Source organism: Typopeltis vanoorti, chromosome 26 (genome assembly GCF_054136105.1).
Source record: "Typopeltis vanoorti isolate ZY-2024b chromosome 26, IOZ_Tvanoo_1.0, whole genome shotgun sequence".
Classification (NCBI taxonomy): Eukaryota; Metazoa; Arthropoda; class Arachnida; order Uropygi; family Thelyphonidae; genus Typopeltis; species Typopeltis vanoorti.
This window is the reverse complement of record NC_143574.1, coordinates 2,799,173-2,818,917: the sequence shown is the minus strand read 5'-3', so window position 1 is coordinate 2,818,917 and position 19,745 is coordinate 2,799,173. Positions and strand designations below refer to the sequence as shown.

At 37.4% G+C, this 19,745-nt stretch overlaps 1 protein-coding gene across 1 annotated transcript in view; it reads left to right on the top strand.

The window, feature by feature from the left end:
- Positions 1 to 19,745, top strand: part of LOC150092270 (dynamin-binding protein-like) — a 247,536-nt gene that overhangs the window by 170,397 nt on the left and 57,394 nt on the right. The window contains exons 13-14 of the mRNA XM_090414833.1: positions 777 to 938; positions 14,790 to 14,972. Coding sequence (XP_090270959.1) covers positions 777 to 938; positions 14,790 to 14,972 — 345 coding nt within the window. The remainder of the gene's footprint in view (positions 1 to 776; positions 939 to 14,789; positions 14,973 to 19,745) is intronic.

The following is a 19,745-nucleotide window of genomic DNA, read 5'->3' as shown; positions in this document are numbered from 1 at the left end:
AGAGTTGAGAAATAACTTGCATATGTAGAGTGGTTGGATGTAAAAATAATAGGTGCTTATGCCTTGTGTGAAACACTCCCAATATTGTATATTTATCCTTTGTTTTAAATGATGAGTTCTTTATTTTTTTTTTCACATTTCTCTTCTGTTTTTTGTTATCTAACTCTTGCTGAAAATTCAGTTCCTGTCACATCTTGTATAAAGATCCATTCATCATATTTTTCTTCCTAACAGTTTTCTTTAGTAGTGCTTAATTTTTTATTATTATATTACTTAATATTCTAATTTGAGTATATCTTTGGATTTTCTTCCTTCCATTTGTCTATTAATCCTAAGATCTGTTCTTTCTTATTTTTTTTTCAGTATTGTTTCTTCTCTTTTTACCAGTATTTTATTTTACTTTTATCTGTTTCTTTTGCATATACAATATTTTTAGTCTCTCTCTCATAGTTCATAATTTTATATTGTTGTTACTTTTTTATAAAATAATGCCAACATTTACCTTAACTAAGCTAACAAACATATATGTTAATATAACTAATTAAATTTAGTTATCACAAGTGAATTAGATTTTTATATTTTTTAAAATTTCGGTTCTTTGTAACATTTTACTTGATCCAAAGAAGTGTTTTTTCTTATAATTTCTGCACATCAGTAGTCGAAAATTTAAAACCATTACATAAACTATTATAACAATAGTATTTAGCTAATTAAATTCAAAGTCAAAATTCTTTATTTTTTTTTTACTTTATTTTATTTATTTTATTTTTTTTCAGAAAGTTTCAGTCAATAGAAATGTGATTAATCCGCTGAAACATCTTCTCCAAACTTTTGATGGCCCTACAAATATTATTCAGAAACGATATGATAAACTTTTAGATTATGAGTCCTGCACTAGTAGACTGGAAAAGAATAAGGATGTTACAAAAGTAAAAAGTGTAAGTTGATTGTCTTAATAATATTATCATATCATCTGCCTAAAGTGAGTTATGGCTACCATGAAAGTTCAGTCCAGCTACAGTAGGTTCTTAATGTTTTCTCTATCCCCTCCTCAATTTTTCCCTAACAGTATCTTTCCTTGTATTCTGTTTAGTTTGAGAGATGCACAAACCTTTCAGTAAGATTGTGCACACTTCAAACCAATAACCAAATATACATATCCAAACGGTTGTAAATTTTTTTTATTATTATTAGAGTATGATAGTTTCTGTTCTGAACCCCACTTAGTTTTATTGTTGTTTCAGTGGTCTATTTATTATTAAAACCTTTTAATCTTTCTTCCTGTTATTTTCCAACCAAAGTCTCCTCATCTTGTAAAACTTCACATTATGCTCAATAACCTGTCATTATTATTATTATATCCTCCATGGAATCAGCAGACTCATTGTGGGGAGTTCATTCAATTGACAACATATTTATCATACTTAATCTTAAAATCCTTAACACTCCCTGCATTAACAACATATTTCAGTAATGCATTCCATTCACTAACAATTCTCCATATAAAAAAAAAAAAAAACACTCCTCACACCCCCCCCTCATCACTGGCCTTACACAGCTTCCAGGGATTGCATCTGGTTCTTCCCCTCTTACCTTCTATTCTCTTTATAATCCCTTCTGGATTAATCCAATAAAATCTCTTCACTAACTTAAATGTCGCTATCATATCACCTCTTTTCCTCCTATCCATCAAACTCTGCATTCCAAATTCCTTCAACCTCTCCTTAACCAACATTCCAGAGTCCTGCTATTGTCTTAGTCACTTGTCTCTGGACACACTCCACTATTTCCACATCATATTGAAAACCAGGTGACCAAATCTGAGCACAATAGTTCAAGTGTGTGGTCTGATCAGTGTTTTATATAGTGGCACAACCCCTTCTTATCCCTACATGTTAGTGTACTTATCATAGCAGCACTATGATGTACAGTTGTTGCAACATGTCCTCAAAACTTCAGTCTGCTATAAACTATCACTCTCCAATCTTGACTCCCACTTCCTGCAGCACAGCACCATTGATATGAGTATAGTACATAGCCTTATATTTCTGCACTTCAAAACACAACACTTTGTACTTATTAATATTAAAACTACAACCTCCCTCCTTTGTCCAAGTCAAAAGTCTATTCAAATGTTTCTGAAGGGAATTAACATCAGCAGTGCTACTTATAATTCTCTCCAACTCTGCATCATCTGCAAACAGATGAAAATCTCCAGTCAGTGTATATAGTTTATCATTTACAAACAAGTTAAACAGCAGGAGCCCCAAGAATAGAACTCTGGAGCACACCACTGGTTACCTTCGCTTTTTGAGACTCTATCCCATCATCAATCCATCAAACCAATATACTGTTTATTCTCATCTTCTGTAGCTTGTACACCGACTTATCATGTAATCTATGAAATGCTTTTACAAAATGCCAGGAATATCATTCTATATGATTCTCTCTTATCTAACATACTTGTTACTTTTTCATAAAATTCAAGTAAATTGCTAAAACAAGACCTATCTTTTACAAATCCTTTACAAGTAACTTGACTTCTTTCAAACCTAAGTAATGTACTGATAGGTCAGTTAATCTTATCTGCAAAGTATATTATGGATGTCAATACCATGCGTTCTTCTGGCTGGATTGCCTATTTTGTGAGATAAATAGCCCAAGTTTCCCAGGCAGGCATGGTAAAGAAGGTGCTAAAGTTAACTGTGAGAGAAAGCTAGCTGATGAGGCCAAAAGAAACCCTAAAGAGTTCTTTCACTATGTGGCAAGTTCAAGGAGGAATGACTTTGGAAGGATGATTTTAAAAAGTGCTGATGGTGTGGAAGTAACAAAACTAAACCAGATAGTTGAATTACTGCACGAGCATTTTGCAGGGGTGTACTATCTAGGTGGTGACATTGACTGATAGGAGAATAGAGGTTGGAGAAATATAGGTGCTTAAAATATTGTAGAACCTTAATGCAAACATAGCTATGAGATTAGATGCTGCCCGTGTATTACAAGAATGATCAAGGAAAAGATCAGCCCTGACCAAGCTGTTTAATTTAAGTCTCAGTACTGGAAAGATGCCATCGGAGTAGAAAGAGGACAAATTAGTCCATTAGCATAAAGGAGACCCCAAGACATAATAGCAAATTATAGGCCAATCAGCATCTCAGCAGTGGTGGTTAAAGTATTGGAGAAATTAGAAAGAATTCAGGACTGGGTGGATAGAAATATGATACTGATAAGTGACAACATGGTGCATTTGTAATTTGCTTATTTTTTATAATGAAGTGACAATGAAGTTGGATAAGGGAAGTGGCTACTCAGTAATATTGCTAGACTTTGCAAAAGCATTTGACTAAATTTCGCATGGAACTGTAGTATAAACTTGAGTATATGAGGATGGATATGAATCTGTTGAAGGACCAAGTACTGTGTTGTTTAATTTGTATATCAACGATATAGGAAATGAACTGACAGGAAATATTCAGTTGTTTGCTGACAATGCTAAACTGGAAAGCAATGGTAAATGAAAGTGATGTAGAGATCCTGCAGGAAGACTTGCACAGACTAGCTATATGGGCAATGATAAATGGCTGCCAGTTTAATATACCGAAGTGTAAGGTGATGCAAATTGGGAAGAGAGAAAGCAGAAGCTGTGTACTATATTGATGAAACTGAATTGCAGGAAACTGATGAGGCCTGGGACTTGGGTTTGTGTGAGGGTAACAAAAACAGCGTATCAGATTGTGGTTATTAAAGAACACGTAGGGATAGAGAGGTTATTGTTCCCCTATACAAAGCTTTAATAAGACCACATCTGGACTCCAAGATTCCACAGGGGATGAAAAGAAGTTGAAGAGAGGATCCCAAGTCGAGTGACAAAGATTGTGGCAAGTTTGTGAATGCTTCCTATGAAAACAGATTGGTCTCTAAGCTTCAAAAATTAGCTGATAGGCAGAAAAGACAAGACACAATAGAAGAAATTTAGTTATTAAAGGAGGTTTATAGGTTTTTCAGTACATGGCAAAAAGGGAGAGAGCAAGGGTGTTATGACTAGATTTTTTACTTGGAGGGATTGACAAAACCGACTGTTCCTGTTGAGTATATACTGCTTGGAAAGAAGCCATTGGGCATCATAGTGTGAGGAACAAACAGTCATGACATCCACCCACCTTAATAAGATGTAGGCCCTTTTGTTGTAATGACTGCAGCAATCCTACAGGGCATACTTTCTACAAACATATATGATATCAATCAATGGGAATTTTTGACCATTCTTCCTGTAGGCATGTAATGAGGTACTAGACTGTTGTGGGGTGAACATCCCTTGACTTCACTTGATGCTCCAGTTCATCTCACAGATGTACAATATGATCAAGATCAGGCTCTGTGGAAACCAGTCAAGTGTGGTGAAATTTATGTCTACAAACCACTCAGTTGCAGCAGCTGCTGCCTTATGACAAGGTGCATTGTCTTGCTGAAAGAGACAATGGTCATTTCCATAGAATCATCACAAAGTAGGAAGCACTGCATTCTCCAGAATGTTCAGGTACCTCTCGGAATTCAGTGTTCTTGGCCACAAACAGTGGTCCAAGGCCAAACCAGGAAAAACAGGACCACACCAGGAAAAACAGGACCACACCATCACACTGCCACCTCCGAATTTTATAGTAGGGAGTTACGCATTCTGCCAAGAGAAATTGATTGGGTATCTGCCACACATGCACCCATCCTTCTGCTCAGTAGAGGATGTAGTGTGATTTGTCACTCCTTAACACAGCTTTCCAAGCTTCCATGTCCCACTATACACACTGTTTGCACCACTAAAGATGATGCATGTTGGTTTGGGTTTGTGCTCTATTTATGGGGTTTGCATATTGCAATGCTACTGTGGAAACCTGTGTTGTGAGCCTCGGTTCTGAATGTTTTTGTGCAGATTCATGTTCCAGTTGATGCCCAGAATTCTGCATTTAATGTGTCAGCTAATGAATGACAATTTTAATTTATTATTCTTTGTTTCACCCTTTGATGTGTGGTGGGTCATCTACTGTGGGAAGCACTTGCAGTTGACTCCCTGTGCTTCCATCTCAATATGATATCACAGATTGTTGACCTAGGATAGCTGAATTTGTCAACAGTTTGCCAAACAGATAGACCTGCAACATGGTATCCTATCACAATGCCTCCTTCAAACTCCATGAGTTCCCTTTTCGCAGCCATTTTACCCAGGCACAGTCACACTGACTTGGGAGCATTACATTTGTTCAATTTATATCGGCTACAAACACAATTCGTTGGGCACAATGCACTTTGCCCATGGTAGTGTCCATTGACTTCTTTCCAAGGTGTATATATATATATATATATATATACACATATATATATATATGTATATATTTTTTTTTTTTTGATTTTAAATTCTTTGGAGAAAAGCATATTTTTCCAGTATTTGCAACTTTGGTCTTAATAGCCAAATGAGATTATTTTGTGTTTAATAATTTAATCTACATAAGTTAGCTTGTTTGGGATTAATTTGTTTTATTGAATAAATTTTTTAATGTATTCTGTTTTTTTTTCACTTACAAGTTCACCATTTCTTAGTCCATACCTATTTTAATTGTTTTGGTTTCACTAAAATGTATCTGTATTATATGGTCCTTGCTCATTTTATGTAGTTTTTTTTTGTAATATACTTCAAGTTTACTGTATCATATCTACATATTTTATATAATTTTTGTTCATTCTCACTTTCTCTGGGCTGAACTCTATTACTGTTTCCTTCAGTCTTAAACAGATGTGGTTGGGGTGAGGAATATTCCTATTTAACTCTTCTCCTGTCTTCATCCAATTTTTTTTATTAGGTTGATATTTTTATAGTAATGAAGTGTGATATTGAGCAATTTTTCTTTTCTTTTTTTTTTGATTTAATATTTTAATGCTTAGTAATATCAAGTTTTTAAACCAGTATTAGTTATTTCGTAATAAATGTTGCATTATTGAAAGTTTATTTATTATTCATTGTAAAATAATCCACTGTTATCTTTTACAGATGTAGATTTTTTTAAGCACTACTTGGTATACACGATATATACATAAATTGTATATATATATATATATATATATATAGTTTAATTTGAAACTATTGAGCCAGCTGCATATTAACCTGAATTTAGACACCATATTAATTAAGACTTTCAACTACCAGGATGATTGTCTGATCCTAATTTCAATCACAGAAGAAGGCTTTCCAAGAGACTCAAATTTGATTTATTGGTTTGAGCCATTCTCTAGTATACAAGAGAAGCATGAAGGTACTATTTCTCTAGCACCTATACAAGACCTATTTTTAGTATTGTTTGGTTGGCAGATCACCATATTGATTCTTATACTAATATGAGATTTATTATATATGATCTGTTTAGTCTAAATTTCTACATATTTTCCTGCTTTAATATCTGCATATATGGTAATCTGCATCATTCAGTAGGAATATGTTGTAGAGATCTGTGGTGGCAGTATTGAGCCAAGAGCATGAATGTACATACAAAATTAGGATATATGCTGTGGCATATCAGGATGATATTATCTCTTAGAAGGGCTCACCAGCAGTTTAGATTTTTAAGCTATTGACAGTGTGCCTAAGAGATGTGTGGAGAAACTGTGATATCACATCAACTAGGCTAAATGATTCCTCAGATAGTCTAAAGTTGTTAGCCTGTAGGTAAACCATAAGCACTGGGTATTGCTCCAATGTCTATTGTAATGTTCCAATAAGTCCATGAGAAGGTTAAATGTGCTTATAATCTCTCCAAAAAAGGAGAAGCATAGCACAGGAAGTTAGAATCTATCATACAAACACATTCCTATGCTTCTGTATGGTAGATTCCATACATTTGTCAAGGGCGCTGTCATAAGAAGGGCACCAGTGGCAGGATATCCTACCAATTTTCGAAGTTAAAAGGCTCTTAGCTATGAATTTGCCAAAGGTGCTAAAAGCTAGCTACAACTGCCACCTTAACACTAATGCCAGTTAAATTGCAACAGAATTTGCATAGTATGCAGATAGCAAAAAAAAAAAAAAAAAAAAAAAGAATTTTTTTTTATTGTATTTTTTTACATAATCTTTTGAGGTATTATTCTATTTATTAGCTGAGCAGTAACAAGAGGTTGATACTTCATGAACACACATCTCTCTGCAACATCTTTCACCTTTTAAATACTACTTATATATATATATATATATATATATATGTTACAGATACCAAGCAATTTTAAACCTGGTTTTACTCCATTTTCCAAGTATACAAACAGACTAAAAGTCAAGTTTGTGCCTGCAATTGATGCAAGTCTAACTGATCCCACAGATAGTGCAGGACCAGGGCAACTCGTGGCAAAGGTGGAACAAGCTCCGATCACTCATCTTAATATTTACCCTTAATGCCAAAACACATCTCCAAGAAGGGGATGTATGATGTTTTGTATTAAAGGCAAGGGGCCACTACCCAGACCGGTTTCGACCATTATTGTGGTCTCGTCAGTGGGAGCTAGGCTAGAAATACCAAGATTTAGTAATACAAGAGCTTGTAAGTATTTCGCCAAAACAAGTTACCATAAGGTGTTTTAACCTTATTAAATAAAAATCTCTGGAGGAGATATATAAATGTAGAAAGTATTTTTACCTTGGGGTAAAAAGGGGTAAAATCCCCCTTGGGGTAAAATCCCAAGGTAAAAATACTTTCTACATATATATATATATATATATATATATATATATATATATTTTTTTTTTTTTTTTTTTTTTTCCAAATGAAGATGAACCCTGCTACCTCTATATGAACTCATACAGAGGTGGCAAGATATTTCCTTTCATAAATGTGAGTTTTTTTATCCTGCAAAACAGGCAAACTGGCCTAAAGAACACAAACACCCAATTAACAAACACACTAAACTGACCTTTGTCTTGCTCCAGCCAAAATTCAAAACAATCCAATCCAGCAGAACCCTCTGGCTTTGAAGTATGAGAGATTGTTATTAAAATTCATCTTCCACATACAAACAGTGCCAAAGCATGGTAAATTGGCAACTGGAGTGGAGGTCAGAACTGGCATCCCTTTGGTGGTATTGGCATTTAATACCAATAAAAGAGAATTTTTTTTTAAAAAATTGCACTGTGACTCCAAATGGCATCCCTTTCTAAGGGATGTCATTTGGAATCATAGAACACGGTGTCTGATCAAGGGTACCCCTCGCCCAAGCCATGGTATGGTGCTGCATATGATATAGTACCATATTAGTCAATTACAGCTTGAACTTTACTGTATCTGTTTATATACTTATAGTAAAGAATACATATGAAAACTTCATGTGCTCTATTTATGCAATGCATTTATTCTTCTTGTCAGTTATTTAAATTGATTTCATGCATAACATTTAGATAAATAATTGTCAGAATTTTTGTATGACATAGTTTGTGGCACAACTGTAGCTTCTAGGCAACAAAAATTTTAAAAATGAAAATTTTTTTTTTTTTCACACTTTTAATTAAAATGTAAAATAGTTTCATATCTTTTTTTTTATTATTATTATTTCTGTCCAGTCTATGCTGCAGCTAATGCATAACGTATTTGCTGGCCTGGTTGACTGAGTGGATATTATCTCTGGTCTTCAGCCAACAAGCTGTTGGTTAAGATCCTGCTGCAAGCGTGAATGGTTTTGTGAATGTCTGGAGGCAGTAAATAATTGTCATCACCTGGTGTGAGACTACCATGGTGCTTTTTTGGCAGACAAAAGTCAGCTTGATTTCTAGAATGTTATATTTGGATTCTAACCCATTGTTCTAAATTGTGCTATAGGTTTACATCTTTGCTTTGGCAATCTCCAAATTTAAAAAAATCAAATTTTCTCTCTCTCAAATTCTGCAATATTATGTTGTGCTTCCTCCATTCCTCAAAATCTTTTTGCATCATGCACATTTCTAATTACCATAGAACTGATATTTATCTCCGAGCATATTTTTTTAAAAAGATCCTGAATGCTCCCTAAGAGTGAAATTTAATTTTTTTTTGACCCATTTGGTATTTTCAACACAATGTTGAGAGGATACTTAAGAGTCATTATGTTGGAGGTTTAATGGACTTTTTTACAGCACTCACAAAGAATTAAAATAGAATTTAATAATTCCTATATTTCGTCCTAGTCACTAGGACATCTACGGGGATTACAAAGACAATTAATGTAACATGCACACAAAAACTTACAATACTAAGCCCAACCACGTGGGTGACAATAAAGTCCTATCTAGGTGGAGCGCCCTCTAAGGGCAGTTGTAGGTGGCCTGGAATGTAAGGTGGGACCTCTGGCGATGACTGTTTCCCAAATCTTCGGAAGCTTAATGCAACCGTATTTGTTAAGATTTGGTTGGTTTTTGAGAGCTGCTGCTGCTTCTAAGAAAAGTCTCTCTTTCTTGAATTTGCTGTGGTGGAGCATGGTGGTTTTTTTCCATGATACTCTGTGGGTGGTGTCCAAAACATGGTCAGCCAAGCCTGAATGGCCATAGTTGTGTTTAACGATGTACGACTTGTGTTCCTCTAGGCGGATGGATGCTGATCTGCCTGTCTGTCCAAAGTACGCAAGCTTACAGGAACAGGGTACTTTGTAAACTCCAGGCAGAGAGAGAGGAGGGAGCTGATCTTTCGTAGAACGGATAAGGGTAGCCAGTTTGCGGTAGGGCTTATATGCTGTGTGTAGGTTATACTTTTTTAGTATCTTAGCTATTTTTTCCGAAGTGCCACAGATGTAGGGTATGGTGATGGCATTTTTAAATTCTTGTTGATGAGAGGGGCGGGGAATGGGGGAGGAATTGATTATTTTTTTGATACTGTGTTCGCTGTAGCCATTGGAGAGGAAAGTTCTGTGTATGTGGTTAAGCTCAGTAGTGAGGGCGGTTCCACTGGAACAAAGATTGTGGGCTCTCTTGGTAAGGGTTTTAATGATGCCATATTGTTGTGAGGGGTGGTGGTGGGAGAGTTTGTGAATGTATCTGCCTGTGTGTGTGGGTTATCTGTATACAGTGAAGGCAAGTGTATCATTAGGCAGGCGCGTGACTAAGGTGTCTAGGAAGGGTAAACAATTGTTCTTTTCCTTTTCCATAGTAAACTGGATTCTTGGATGTAGGCTATTGAGATGACCAAGGAAGGAATCTAACGTGTCTGGGCCATGAGGCCAAATAGAGAACACATCATCTACATATCTTAGCCAGATAGAAGGTTTGAGTGGGGCTGAGTCTATGGCTCGTTTTTCGAAATCTTCCATATAGAAATTGGCAAGGGGGGGGGTGAGAGGGGGGAGCCCATGGCGGTTCCCTCTATCTGCTTGTAGATTTTGTTATTCCAAGCGAAATACCCAGAGTTGATGGCAAAGGAAAAGAGATCTAAGATGTCAGGGGGAAAAACGTTTTCTAAGAGAGATAAAGTGTCAGTTAAGGGAATATTAGTAAACAAGGAGGAGATATCAAAGCTTACTAATATGTCTGTATTATTCAAGGTTAAATTTTCTGTGAGGGCTTTAAAGTGGGTAGAGTTTTTTATATAGGAAGTTGAATTTCCGGTGAGGGGGGACAGAGAGTTGGCCAGCTGTTTAGACAGTCTGTAACAAGGTGCATTGGTGGCATCTACTATAGGCCTGAGTGGGGAATTAGGTTTGTGGATTTTTGGTAGACCGTATATTCGGGGGGGACGGGAGCGGAAAGGTTTAAGTTTTTTCGTGACGTCGGGGGGCCAGGAGGTTACTTTTTTAAGTAAGATTTTTAATTTCTTAACTTGCGGTTTTGTGGGGTCGTGTTCTAGCGGGATGTAGGTAGCGCGATCGCGGAGGATAATGTTCATTTTACGATTGTATTCGCTGGTATTAAGGACAACTGTGGCATTACCTTTATCCGCTCTGGTGATGACGATACTTTTTTCTTTGCGTAGTTTCTGGAGAGCCATGCGTTGGGAATAAGATAAGTTACTTTTTGGAGGCGACGAGTGAACGAGGATGTTGGCTACGTCGAGTCTGATGTTGTTGGCTACTTCCGACGGTAAGCGACCGATCCCCCGTTCGACGTTAACCATAACATCGAGCACCGGCACTTCTCTCGGGGCGACGGCAAAATTACGGCCGAGGCAAAGGGCGCTGACGGCATCATCGTTGAGCCTTTTGGACGAGAGGTTTATTACTGTCTGGAGTGGTTGAATTTGTGGTTGTGGTTTGTCTTTAACCAGACTGTTGTATTTCTTGACGTGTTTGTTTTTTATTTTCTGAAATTCTCTCTGTGCGGAAGTTTCCGAAATGTCAGAGAGAATCGACCAGAGTTCAGGGTTAAGAACGGTGGAGAGCTCCGCTTGTAAGGAGCCAATGGCGGCGTTCGTCACTGCGAGGGCGGCACGGGAAGAGGCGATTTGCTCGCGTAGTAATGCTAAGCTGGCACGTTTGTATATCCGGAGTGCTTTTTTGGAATGGAAATTTATCTTCATTTTAACACATTTCGGTATCACTCTTGTGTCCCGACATCTTTTTAAAAAGGCCAGCCTATTTAGTTGTCTAGATAGTCGTAGTTTTGACTTACCGTATTGCTTGGATTTGCGTGCTAACTCTTCTCCATGGATGATTAGAATTCTTGTGTAGAGGCTTAAGTGCTGTGAGGACATTATGTTGGAGGTTTAATGGACTTTTTTACAGCACTCACAAAGAATTAAAATAGAATTTAATAATTCCTATATTTCGTCCTAGTCACTAGGACATCTACGGGGATTACAAAGACAATTAATGTAACATGCACACAAAAACTTACAATACTAAGCCCAACCACGTGGGTGACAATAAAGTCCTATCTAGGTGGAGCGCCCTCTAAGGGCAGTTGTAGGTGGCCTGGAATGTAAGGTGGGACCTCTGGCGATGACTGTTTCCCAAATCTTCGGAAGCTTAATGCAACCGTATTTGTTAAGATTTGGTTGGTTTTTGAGAGCTGCTGCTGCTTCTAAGAAAAGTCTCTCTTTCTTGAATTTGCTGTGGTGGAGCATGGTGGTTTTTTTCCATGATACTCTGTGGGTGGTGTCCAAAACATGGTCAGCCAAGCCTGAATGGCCATAGTTGTGTTTAACGATGTACGACTTGTGTTCCTCTAGGCGGATGGATGCTGATCTGCCTGTCTGTCCAAAGTACGCAAGCTTACAGGAACAGGGTACTTTGTAAACTCCAGGCAGAGAGAGAGGAGGGAGCTGATCTTTCGTAGAACGGATAAGGGTAGCCAGTTTGCGGTAGGGCTTATATGCTGTGTGTAGGTTATACTTTTTTAGTATCTTAGCTATTTTTTCCGAAGTGCCACGGATGTAGGGTATGGTGATGGCATTTTTAAATTCTTGTTGATGAGAGGGGCGGGGAATGGGGGAGGAATTGATTATTTTTTTGATACTGTGTTCGCTGTAGCCATTGGAGAGGAAAGTTCTGTGTATGTGGTTAAGCTCAGTAGTGAGGGCGGTTCCACTGGAACAAAGATTGTGGGCTCTCTTGGTAAGGGTTTTAATGATGCCATATTGTTGTGAGGGGTGGTGGTGGGAGAGTTTGTGAATGTATCTGCCTGTGTGTGTGGGTTTTCTGTATACAGTGAAGGCAAGTGTATCATTAGGCAGGCGCGTGACTAAGGTGTCTAGGAAGGGTAAACAATTGTTCTTTTCCTTTTCCATAGTAAACTGGATTCTTGGATGTAGGCTATTGAGATGACCACGGAAGGAATCTAACGTGTCTGGGCCATGAGGCCAAATAGAGAACACATCATCTACATATCTTAGCCAGATAGAAGGTTTGAGTGGGGCTGAGTCTATGGCTCGTTTTTCGAAATCTTCCATATAGAAATTGGCAAGGGGGGGTGAGAGGGGGGAGCCCATGGCGGTTCCCTCTATCTGCTTGTAGATTTTGTTATTCCAAGCGAAATACCCAGAGTTGATGGCAAAGGAAAAGAGAGATCTAAGATTAAGATCTTAGATCTCTTTTCCTTTGCCATCAACTCTGGGTATTAAGAGAGATCTAAGATTAAGATCTTAGATCTCTTTTCCTTTGCCATCAACTCTGGGTATTTCGCTTGGAATAACAAAATCTACAAGCAGATAGAGGGAACCGCCATGGGCTCCCCCCTCTCACCCCCCCTTGCCAATTTCTATATGGAAGATTTCGAAAAACGAGCCATAGACTCAGCCCCACTCAAACCTTCTATCTGGCTAAGATATGTAGATGATGTGTTCTCTATTTGGCCTCATGGCCCAGACACGTTAGATTCCTTCCGTGGTCATCTCAATAGCCTACATCCAAGAATCCAGTTTACTATGGAAAAGGAAAAGAACAATTGTTTACCCTTCCTAGACACCTTAGTCACGCGCCTGCCTAATGATACACTTGCCTTCACTGTATACAGAAAACCCACACACACAGGCAGATACATTCACAAACTCTCCCACCACCACCCCTCACAACAATATGGCATCATTAAAACCCTTACCAAGAGAGCCCACAATCTTTGTTCCAGTGGAACCGCCCTCACTACTGAGCTTAACCACATACACAGAACTTTCCTCTCCAATGGCTACAGCGAACACAGTATCAAAAAAATAATCAATTCCTCCCCCATTCCCTGCCCCTCTCATCAACAAGAATTTAAAAATGCCATCACCATACCCTACATCCGTGGCACTTCGGAAAAAATAGCTAAGATACTAAAAAAGTATAACCTACACACAGCATATAAGCCCTACCGCAAACTGGCTACCCTTATCCGTTCTACGAAAGATCAGCTCCCTCCTCTCTCTCTGCCTGGAGTTTACAAAGTACCCTGTTCCTGTAAGCTTGCGTACTTTGGACAGACAGGCAGATCAGCATCCATCCGCCTAGAGGAACACAAGTCGTACATCGTTAAACACAACTATGGCCATTCAGGCTTGGCTGACCATGTTTTGGACACCACCCACAGAGTATCATGGAAAAAAACCACCATGCTCCACCACAGCAAATTCAAGAAAGAGAGACTTTTCTTAGAAGCAGCAGCAGCTCTCAAAAACCAACCAAATCTTAACAAATACGGTTGCATTAAGCTTCCGAAGATTTGGGAAACAGTCATCGCCAGAGGTCCCACCTTACATTCCAGGCCACCTACAACTGCCCTTAGAGGGCGCTCCACCTAGATAGGACTTTATTGTCACCCACGTGGTTGGGCTTAGTATTGTAAGTTTTTGTGTGCATGTTACATTAATTGTCTTTGTAATCCCCGTAGATGTCCTAGTGACTAGGACGAAATATAGGAATTATTAAATTCTATTTTAATTCTTTGTGAGTGCTGTAAAAAAGTCCATTAAACCTCCAACATAATGTCCTCACAGCATTTAAGCCTCTACACAAGAGTACTTAAGAGTCAGTAGATATCACTTTTAACATAGGGAAGTCTTCTGCTCTATAAAACTGAACGTTACTCTCCTGTTTATATATCTCTAATGTATGAGATGCAAAATAAAGTTAGAAAATAGTAACATATACACACACATGGTAAAATACAAATATACAAGAATATTTGGATGTTCATTCTTTTTTTACTGCAGAATGCTAAACATTCATGCACCAGAAATTTAAATCTCATTCTCTTGTATTCTTCCTTAACCTGTTTAAGGAAGAAAATGTCATCACGCTTTACTTAAAAATACCCCTCCCTTTTTTTATTATACTACATATTAACATATTTTTAAAAACAACATATGAAATATGTCTTTAATTTTTGACAGCTTCGAGAAGCACAGCAGCTAGCCAAAAATACGTATGAAGCCCTCAACTTTCAGCTGTTAGATGAATTGCCAATTCTCTGCTCTATTTCTACTGAAATTCTTGAAGATTGCATTGCATCATTTTTACAGGTTAGAAAGAGCCTGGTTGGTCGCACTGCTAAACAAATGCTACAGTTAATGGAGGTAAGAAGTAAAATACAGCAATAAAAAAATTCAGTGTCATGTTTTATGTTCAGTACTTTTAATGACAAAAAAACTGAGTAACTTTTAACAGCTCTGGTTTATATAATCACTATACAATCTTTATAAATTGTATGTAATTTATAGCTATTTCTTCAGAATATAATAATAATATAACTGCACAGATGAAAATCTAGTAAAAATAGTTTTAAATTGGAATTCTGGGAATGCTGACAGTAATGAGGCTACTACAAATCATGCTTCAATAGGTTAATACCATATGGATTTTAAATTCAGATGTTGAGGAAATATTTCAGTACATTACTAGTCAGAAGAGAACATATCTAAAAGTTGTGTAAGTATATGGTTAGTCAGGACGTGAGAACTGCGAGGAAGAGGTAAGGGATCTAAGTATTTTAGTGGGCAGAAAGTTTAACTTTGAGTGACATGGCAAATTGGTAAAGACAGTGGCGGAAGGGGGGCGGGGGGCAGACAGGAAATAAAGGAACTGTTGTTCTTTTTTTTATTTCTAGAACTTTGAGATTCTACCCTATCTTTATATGCATAGATTTGGCTACCTGTATTTTAGGAGATGAGAAAACAGTGGAGAAAGTTCAGAGGAAATCTTAAATAAGATATCTCAGATAATGAGTTTCTTGGCTATGGAATGTTTACTATTTAGTTATAGAGTTTGGTCAATAGGCAGGAATAAAAGGGTGGATCAAACACAGACCTATAAGTTGATGGAATTTTATAGAATAAACACACGAAAAATTTTTTGACATGGCAGTGGAGGTGTGGAAATGAAAATGATCATCATCCTCAGAAATTTAATAAAAATGGTCAGCAACTTTTAATGAGCAGTAGGTTTTCCTTATTTCCTTCTTCAACAACAGAGAGAGAAACTAAGGCATTGATGGTAAATGAATTTAATCACTGTGATAGGTATTGTGTGAAGTAGATCAAGTCTACCACAGTCTGAATCTTTAGACTCTATGGAGGTACAGGCAATAGTAATAATAATAACAAAAATCATTTACCATTCATGATTCAAGAGATGTAATTAGTTAAGAATATACTTTTGTACTTCATCTGAATTATCAGTCATTTATTTCATAGATGGCATATTGTTTTCTATTATACAAACTCCACCTGTTGGTTCCACACTTACTAGTGCCTTCTTCAGGAAACTAATAAAGTGTCTGGCAAAGTTGGCTGAGTAGGTAATGTACCCACTCTCCAACCAACTGACTGTGGATTCAAATCCTGCCATGGACATTTATGTTTGTGATTGTCTTTCAGTGAGAGATAACATTCACTTCCTGGTGTGTGTGACCATTCTTTGCTTATTGGAGACTTTAAGTGGCTTGAAAAAGTTGCTAGAGTAGGGTTTCCAGACAATGTAAAAATCAATAAAAAAATAGAAAATAAATAAATAATTAAAATATATATAAATGAAAAAAAAAATTTCGTACCCCCATCCATTGTACTGATATACTGTAGGTTTATAACCTTTCTTGTCTTAAAGAGACATGGGGAAAAAAAAATGAAGTACCATATGTTAAAACATGCACTCATGTATACATACATTTGTTGTTTATGTGTCTCCCAGTCACAAAAGGTTGTAAATATTAAGCATATTTGTACTATGCACTGGCTGAGGAATTTTTTTCTATTTTTATTTATTTTTAACTCATTTTTATATAGTCCAAAACCCTGCTTCAGAAGCCTGAAGTGGCTTGTGGTGCAAGGATCTCACCAGGTGATGAAATTCATCTTCCCCGTAAAGATAAACACAGGCATCCTTGCCAGTGGCAGGATTCAAACCTCAGCCTGTTGGTTGGAGAGCAGGTATATTAACTACTCAGTCAACCAGGCCAGCCAACAATCTAGCATAGCATAGCATACATCTAAACAACAGCGTTTAAACTCCGCACATAGGACACGCATGTTATTTCTCTCACATTGTTATGTGAGAGATATATTTCATTCATGCAACAATTGCAGCTACATGATACGAGAATCAAAACAGACCATAGACAGTGATGAGGATGAAATACTACTTTATTATTATTATTATGGGTATCTCCATGAAGTCAGTAGACTCATTGCAGGAGACCCAAACTATCAAAACAATATGTATCGTACCTCTTCTTGAATTCATTTACAGGTGAAGAACTCTCAACTGAGTCGGGCAGTGCATGCCACTCATTCACTACCCTCCAAGCAAAAAATCTAGTTCTCGCACCCTTGTTAACCACACTTTTCCTCAATTTCCAGGGATGACCTCTTGTTCTTCCATCACTATCACACAGCTGAAATATTTCCCCTGCATCAATCTTATAAAAACCTTTTAGTAATTTAAATGTTTCCATCATATCCCCTCTTCTCTGCCTATTAACCAACCTCTACAATCCACAAGCTCTCAATCTTTCAATGTAGGGAGCATTTTTTACATCACTCTCCTCTGAACCCTCTCCACAACCTCATCTCCAAGGAATCCAAATGACCAGACTTGAGCACAGTAATCCAAATGTGGAAGTATCAATGCTTTATAAAGGGGAATAATAAACTCTTTATCTCTGGATGTTAGTGTGTTCTTCAATAACTAAGTAATCCTATGTGCAATCTTGGACACCTTAGCAATGTGCCCTCTGAACTTCATCTCACTATCCACCAACACCCCCAAGTTCCTAGCCTCATCAATCTCTTGGTGTACTGTTCCATCAATGTGGTACACAGCTGGTAATCTTTTAATCCCAAAATGCATAACTTTACACTTTTCCACATTGAACTGACATCCATTGGACAATCATCCTGCAAACTCTCAACATCAGCTTGATTTTTTATTGCACTACCCAACTTTGCATCATCAGCAAACAACTGAATATCTTCCTTCAAGCCATTTCCTATATCATTTATGTACAAATTAAACAATAGCGACCCAAGCACAGAGCCCTGAATCACACCACTAGTCACCTGCCTCATCCTAGACTCTGCTCTTCCATACACTACTTTCTGATATCTCTCCATGAGCCATTCTCTTATCCATATCACCAATTTAGTATCCATCCCCATCTGCTCTAATTTGTGCAACAGTATTCCATGGGGTATTCTGTCTAAAGCCTTAGCAAAATCCAGAAGTATCACTGTGTAGCCATTTCCCTTGTCCAACTCAGATGTCATTCTATTATAAAAAGTTAATAAATTGCTAAGGCAGGATCGACCTTTAACAAAACCATGTTGGCCCCTATAGGAATATCATATTCTGATCCACCCATTCTTGAATTCTGTCCTTTACCAACTTTTCCAATACTTTTACAACCACTCCTGAGATGGTGATAGGTCTGTAATTAACTACCGCAGTCTTAGAGCAACATTTATGCAAAGGAACCACTTTACCTACCTTCCACTCCCTAGGGACCATACCAGAGTTCAAACTTAAGTTAAATAACCGAGTAAGAGGCATTGACAATTCCTTTGCACATTCATGCAACACCTGAGCTGATATTCCATTTAAACCTGCAGCAGTGTTTGCATTTAAATTCTGCAATATACTAAGTACCTCTGATTTATTAACTTCAATTCTCACATTAGCTATTGCTACAGGTACAGAGATATCCTCACTTGGGTGATAGACTTTTGAAAAGTGATCACTCAGTAACTCTACTATTACATCCGAATTTCACCTCAATTCAGATATAATACCATCAGCACCCACTAGGTTATCCTTCCAAAGTCATTCTTCCTTTTACTTGCCACACAGAAGAACTCTTTTGGATTACCCTTGAACTCCTTGGCCAAGGTCTTCCCATAATCTCATTTAGTTTTTCTTACTATGCTGGTAACCTTCCTAGCTTGAGCCTTGTACTTCTCATGGGTGTAACGATCTCCTTTCTCCTTGTAAATTCTCCATAACATTTTCTTTCTTCGCAGATCAAGCCTGATACTACTACTCATTAATCTGACACCTACTTTGTTTGTCTTCCTGACCATGGGAATGCCTTCCTCAGGATAAAATTGAATTTCATATTGAAAAGAATAACGTGTGTAAAGCAAATTAAAGTTGAGCAGCTCTCAGATGTGAACTGTAGACTAAACTACACAAATATTATTCAAGAAAAAATGAAAGAGTTTGAGAACAGGAATTAAACCTTGGAGATTCAGTGGCAAACCCTGAAGAAAACACTGATTAATTCAGCCAGAGAGGTATGTGGCGAGGTTGTCTGCAAGGATAGAAAAATCAGAACTCCATAGTGGACACAGGAAGTTAAAGAGGCAGTGAAGGAAAAGAAGAAAGCATATAAAAAGCACCTGGCAAATTAGTCAGCACAGGAAACTGAGACAAATGTAAGAAAGCAAAACACTGTGTAAAACTGGCTAAACAAAAATCATGGGAGGACTTTGGCAAGAACATAGCAAATAAATATCAAGAAGGTGGTAAGATATTCTGGAGGTTGTTGAAGAAGCTTAGGAATGGAGGAAAGAGTGCTGTAAAAGGAGTTAGAGATGATAAAGGTGAAATGAAAACGGGAGAAAAAGATATCCTTGAAGTATGGAGTAATTACTTTGAAAAACTGCTAATTGAAACAAGCAGTGATGACAGCACAGTGGTAAAAAACACTGGCCAGGCATATAGTCAGGAATACATATCCATACTTGAAGTAGAAAAAGCCATCAAAGGCTTGAAATGTGGAAAGGCAGCAGGAGTAGATGATATTCGACCAGAAATGCTGAAGTATGTTGGTATAAAAGTCTTACAGTGGCTGCACTGCA